General features: G+C 46.9%; 1 protein-coding gene across 1 annotated transcript; it reads left to right on the forward strand.

Moving 5' to 3' along the window:
* The first annotated feature begins 4087 nt into the window (after positions 1–4087).
* Positions 4088–6196, forward strand: LOC139111617 (uncharacterized). The gene is made up of 4 exons (XM_070672031.1): positions 4088–4250; positions 4337–4538; positions 4627–4716; positions 5599–6196. The coding sequence occupies exons 1-4, from the start codon at positions 4129–4131 to the stop codon at positions 5929–5931; spliced, it is 747 nt and encodes a 248-aa protein (XP_070528132.1). The 5' UTR covers positions 4088–4128; the 3' UTR covers positions 5932–6196.

Genomic DNA, 6196 nt, shown 5'->3' on the forward strand with positions numbered 1-6196 from the left:
ATTTCTTACAATACTTATAGGCGGAGGGTTGGACCGCGTTCTCTCTCTCGAAAACCTAACGACCCGTGCGCATAAAATGAAACTCGGGCCGTTGTCGGGGATCCCTACGTATTAGGGTGCATGCGGCCGAGAGAAAAAAAAAAAAAAAAGGTATGTGCACGCGTGATACGCCAGGCCGCATGGTGACAAATGTGGTTGTGTTTCGGGGAAAGGCCCACTTTCATCGTCGCATTACATTCTCGCATTTATCCGCGTACCCGCGTTCACTATTTCGGCTCATTGATTCGCCCGTCCGACCCCGAAAACACTTGAATAACTATGCGCTTTTTTTTTTTTTTTCTCCGGCTCACGTTAAAGAATAACGGGGGGAATCACGACGGCAAAAATGTTCCCGCGACTGTACGAAATTGTCCTTCTTCCAGGATACCTCGGGAAAAGTGGAAGGTACCGCGCGCGTAAGTACGAATGAACAATACGAGACACGTTGAAATGCAAAAAAATTGCGCGCCAGAGAAAAAGAGAGAAAGAGAAAGTGTGTTGCACACGGAATTTCAAACATTCCAAGAATTTCATCTTTCATACTTAATATTCTAAAACCGGCGAATTAAAAAAAAAAAGAAAAAAATGAGCAATAAATATCGATTCGCGGGCAATTTAATCTAAAGCGAGAATGAGAGAGAAGAGATTCGCTTAAAATCGCCGTGCTGTTTCTTTCAACGAGTGACGCGGAAAGTACTCGGCATTGTGCTTTTCTATACAGCTAAAAGCATTCCAGGAGGACGAAAGCCGCGCGAAGAAAACCGCCCGGTGTATGTAGGTTAAAATCTGTTGATGCACGACTTATATGTGGGATCACCTTTCCCTTCGTCCACGTCGTCTCCTCTCTTTCCTTCATCCGCGCGATTTTCCCCTTTCCCTCCCTCCCCCCGCCCGTTTAGTTACTTTTTATTCTTTTTCGTCGTCGGCTTCTGAAACGATGGGAACCAAATGGTGGGGTTAATGCGCGCACACGCCACGGGGTGTCGACCAATTTCCGGGTTCAACTAATGCACTTATCAGAGAGCGGGAGAGGATCCCCGAGAGGAAGGCTCGCGGGGAGGAAAAATAATTGAGACGTCCTTCTCTCGTCACGGCCGGAGAAAGCAGCGCCGGCCGCAAGAAAAGAGCACGCGGCGCGGTAAAAGGCAAAAACAAATTGTACCCTTCTATAATCACGAGCGCGCGCATCCTAATTCGGCGATGAGGAGCAACACCCAACAGAGAGATTGCTGACGGATCAGCGGAGAGTTTCGCGAACTCTCCCGTCCTGGTAATTGGAAAGTATCCAGTGGAGATGACACCCCCGGTGGCACCCTTTGCTTTCGAACAACTTCAGTCGGAAATTAATCTTTCGTTCGTGCCGTAACGCGTTCGTAAACTCCGGCCTAACTCGCGTCCCTCTCGTTTTTGTTTCTCTTTTTTATTTTCTTTTCTCTCTTTTTTTTTTTATTCGCGCGGTAAAAGCGCGCGGCGCGCGTTTCACGCGAAAGTCCTGATAAAGCGCGCACGTGGAACTCGCAGTTTGCAGCTCCGCAAGATCGAGCCACCGCTTAATAAATTAGTCTACCGAATTAGGCGGCCGTAACCACGGAACATTTGTGACCGACGCACCTGTCATCAGCGGCAGATTTTCAAAGAGTTTAATTGGTTCTTGCTAAAGGGTACAAAGAACGCGTGGCGAAGAAATTGGAAAGAGAAGGCGCAGCTGTTGCACGAGGCGCGTTACGACGTGTGCATTTCTTTGAGACAACATCGTAATTAGATTCCGCCGGAGGAGCAAAAGCAAGACGTCGCTGGTTGCGGCAACCCGAATCCTTTAGTCTCGCTTTGATCGAGTTTCGGCGGGCGGAATCGGATAGGGGAAGAAGTTGAGAACACGGGGGGCTTTGTGCGCCTCGAAGATTTCGCGACACTTTTAAACGTACGTTAGACGGAAACCGAACGCGAGCGAGGGTATTTTTACGACGCGACGATTCCGCCTACTTTGCGCCACTTTCCACTTCGGCCGGCGATGAAACGCGACGAGGTACGAATGCCGTAAATAATTATTATATATTCAAGATCATTGCTCGATTAGTCGCGATTCCATTTCGGGGTTTCCGAAATAGTATAACGGGCCGCGCGCAGAACGATGAACTGGAATTCCACTAACCAAGTTACGAGAGAGGATTATGAGATTTCGCGAGATGCTTTTAGCGGGCAACGTCGTCTTATCCTGTCGACGCGGCGACTATTCGCCGAATCTATTCCGAGCGCGATCCCGAAGGGTCGCCTCGTGCAAGTACCAAAGATGCAACATGATACCGTCAACTTCGGGGGAGCTCTCGACGGTGCTGAACAGCCGCGGAGCTAAGGCTGGTGTGACGCAGTGACACCGAAAAGACGTCACCGACGCCGCGGCGACGGTCGACGCGCCGAATTTCTCGGATTACATAAACCTAAATAATCCTCTGAGTCATTCTAATTCTGTCCGCGGCGGGATTGCACCGCGCTCTCTCCCGTCCCCCTTCCCCCCGTACGTTTCCCCCGCGCCCGTCATCCATCTATCCCGCTCTCGGCCCTCACCCTTTGCGCATTTTCAGCCTTCATCCCGCCGTTTCTCTGCTCGCCCCGTCTGTCTGGCGCACAAATAGCCGCGACGCGTGTGCCGTCTCTCGCGCATACACGATGGCCCACTTTTCCACGTGGCTCCCGAAATTAGAGACTGCCCGACGGGATCGTCGTTTGCCTATTCATTTTCGTCGCAGCCAGCGCGCTGATTTCCTGACACCCTTCCCAAATGCCATGCTCGGTGCTATCTAATTAAAAGCTCCCTAGATAGTAATGGAATAGAGAAACTTTCGCGCCTTTTGTCTCGCGTCGGCGGATCGCACGTGAGAGATATCGCCGTTTCACGCGACACCGATATTAAACGGCGAAAGGGTTGACTGAGTAGCTCGCAAATATTTTCGACTGTGAGAAAAAGAAAAAAAGAGAAATAAAGAGAGAGAGAGAGAAAGAGAGAGACACGGTGTTCGAACTTGGAAATGCTGAATGAACCAGTTAATTAGGAAAGATTACCGTTCGTTACGCAACAAAAGCACGAAGACCGCGTCAACAATGTTATTTCTGTCGTGTATTTTTGACCGTGGCCCATATGAGCTTCCTACTTCCGGCGGGTAACAATAGTTGGGGGGAAAAAAAAGCGATTTTTGGCTGCACGAGTGGCCTCAGCCGGAAAATAAATAAACAGCGAAACGTCCGCGCACGCCACGTTGCGTGTCGATTTAAAAATGCAGCGAACATGACTGGGCAATGTTGAATGCATTCCACGATTTAACGATAATGCGCCCCGGCCATATTTCGCTCGATATACAATTGCCTCGGTATGCCCGCGATCGTGGGATTCACTAACCGTCCCAGATATCCTATTCACGGTCCATTTTCATGAGACAACGACGATCAACCACGTGTCACGACCTCGTGTGCGAGGTCGCAAGTAATGGGAATCGTTACGCTTTAGCTGCAACTCTCGGCGCAGCCAGGGCCGCAAAATGCTCGTGAATAAAAAACGAAGAAGCAGTCAGATTGGAGACTCGTTTCGACGTAAATTGACTTTAACCTTTTAAAGTATCGAAATTAAGCTCTATTACCCTTATTATTTTTTTTCTTTTTTTTCCTAACAAGTTACAGAAAAGAAAAAGTTGTCGCAAAGTTACGAATTAAAGTTAAAGGTTGATTAGCCGATTAAATAATAAATCGCGCTATCAAACTTGAAATTGTCAAACTGTATTATAACCTAATCGCGATGTAGATTGTAGGAGACAACTCGCGAAACGATAGTAGTTAACCTAGCACAAAGTGACTCTCATTATTATTTACATAAACGTTAATTTATGATAAATCTGAATTTTTACGGAGGCCGTTGAAAGGTCTCCTCTCGATACAAAATCATTTTTAAACGGAATATTACGGAACGAACGAAATAATATTTTTTTAAACCAACCGGCACGTATACATCCCTGCGCGTTTTATCAGATTCACACGTCGGTATAAAAGTACTGGCCCGATGCGATTCGTAGGGAAATCGCTAAACACTCGCGCGCAACGATGGCGAGAGTAATATTAGTCGTGATTTTAATATACTTTTCGGTATCCAGTGTAAACCTGGCCGATTCTCTGATACAGGAGAGCCTGGGAAGATTTTTGGGCAACTTCGGCACGGTTAAACAGTAATTGTTTCTCTCGCGCGTGAAAAAAAAAAGAAAAAAAAAATGAATTAGCCCGCGTTGTGTAACGACGTGACTTTACTTTCTAGAGTGAGGATACCTGATTTGCTGAATCAGTTGTGCAATCAGTCGCAAGGCCCCAATGCGACGATGCGACGCGACGCTTGCTACGGCTGCTTCTACCGTGCCAGCATCTTACCGCAGAGTTTCTCCATGTTAGTAGCTATGTCCGGGTGTGCCGACACCTACCTCAACAACACGAACTATGGCCATTGTCAGGCCTATTTGCGAGTACGTACGCGAAATGATTTTGATACGACTTCTTAATTTTGCGTATGCATTTTTATAATTCGCTATCTCGATCGTATGTTCCTTTCAGAATGCAACCAGTATGCCGAATGGACGTAGTTCGACGTTAATATATTGTTCGTTCTTAGAATGCATTCGTCAGGTGAATAAAAACACGTTGGTAAGATTCAATTCGAAACTAATAGCTACTGATACGCATACTCTACGACTGTCTCTCTATCTCTTTTTCTCTCTTTCTCTTTTTTTATTTTTTTTTATTTTGCGTTACACCGCTTTTACCACAACGCTTTTTATATTTAATGCTCTCGTCTTATCTTTCGATTTACATTACGCATGCTACGCACTCTCGAGTGTCTTTATTTTTTTTTTTATATCGACATATTACGATTTTTTAAAAGCACATATTTTAAAAAGCATATACGATTATTTTTAAGACTAATATATTTATTAATATTTCCTAATAATTTTGAAACTTTAACAAACTCTTCATTAATCTATTTAAAATAATAATTAAAATTAAAAATACTGATAAAAAAAATAACATTGTAAATATTGTAAATAGACAATGAAAAAAAAATCCTTTTTGCAAATATTATTCAGGCCATAGACGTGAGAGGAGGTAGGATATCATTGCGAGGAGCACGGCGAATTGAGCAACAAAGTCCTTTTAAATTCTCGAAAGTTGCAGCACCGAGGGGTGTCTGTGTAATTAGAGAAACTAGCGTAACTACAACTGCGAGGACTACTACGAGGGCGACTACAACGAGCGTTCGTCCAGGATCTATCGATCCGCGCGGTCCTTTTCAGTAATCCGTGCGTTCGCGAGGGCGCGACTTTTCTCCTCGTTGGACATGCGCTCGCGACGATGCATGCGGAATGACGGAAGTGCGCGAATGTGGGAAGGTGCCGACGGCTCGCCGAAAACCTGTATATACGTATTGTACAGCTTAACCTTCCCGCGATTGTACTTAACCGGATTGCAAAAAAATCGCCCCCGATAAGCGGCGCGACGGATTAACACGCTTACGAGTATTTTCCATAGCTACGGGAATGTGTGAGCGAAGCCGCGAGAGTATTTCCCAACGTCAACAATGCCTACGTGAACCTGACGGACGCGCAGCTCGTGCAGTTGTTCGTCAACATGACCGCCTGTGTGCTGGCGAAGACCCGTTGCTCCTACACGAATCCGATTACCGGCGCGCTTCAGGATGACGACGTCGTCAACAAGTTGCACCTACCCTCGCTGAATGCCGTCCTCGTCAACACCGACTACGACATCAACATCGTGCAGCTGCCGTTCCGTTACGGCACCGCCGACGTGTGCGCCAAGTATAGAAACGTCGAGCAAGCGACTTGGCCCGGTGTCGCGTGTTAATTTACAAACTGATATTATTGAGCCAAGTACCGGGGGCCCCCCCGGTATCCGTTGCGTTAAATGACGCGCGGGATGATTTTACCAAGTGACCGTTGCAGAATGAGATTAACCGCGCCGCCCGTTGTTTTCGCAATAAAGATTTTGTTTCCGTTGGCGCCAACATTTCGATCATTTTCTACCACCTCTGCTTTCGCGGCTATTAATAAAACGCACCGGCGGTTACGCGACGCGTGCCAAGGCGCGGCGCATCCGCGTTCCTCCGCCG

The sequence above is a fragment of the Cardiocondyla obscurior genome, linkage group LG24 (assembly GCF_019399895.1).
Source record: "Cardiocondyla obscurior isolate alpha-2009 linkage group LG24, Cobs3.1, whole genome shotgun sequence".
Lineage (NCBI taxonomy): Eukaryota > Metazoa > Arthropoda > Insecta > Hymenoptera > Formicidae > Cardiocondyla > Cardiocondyla obscurior.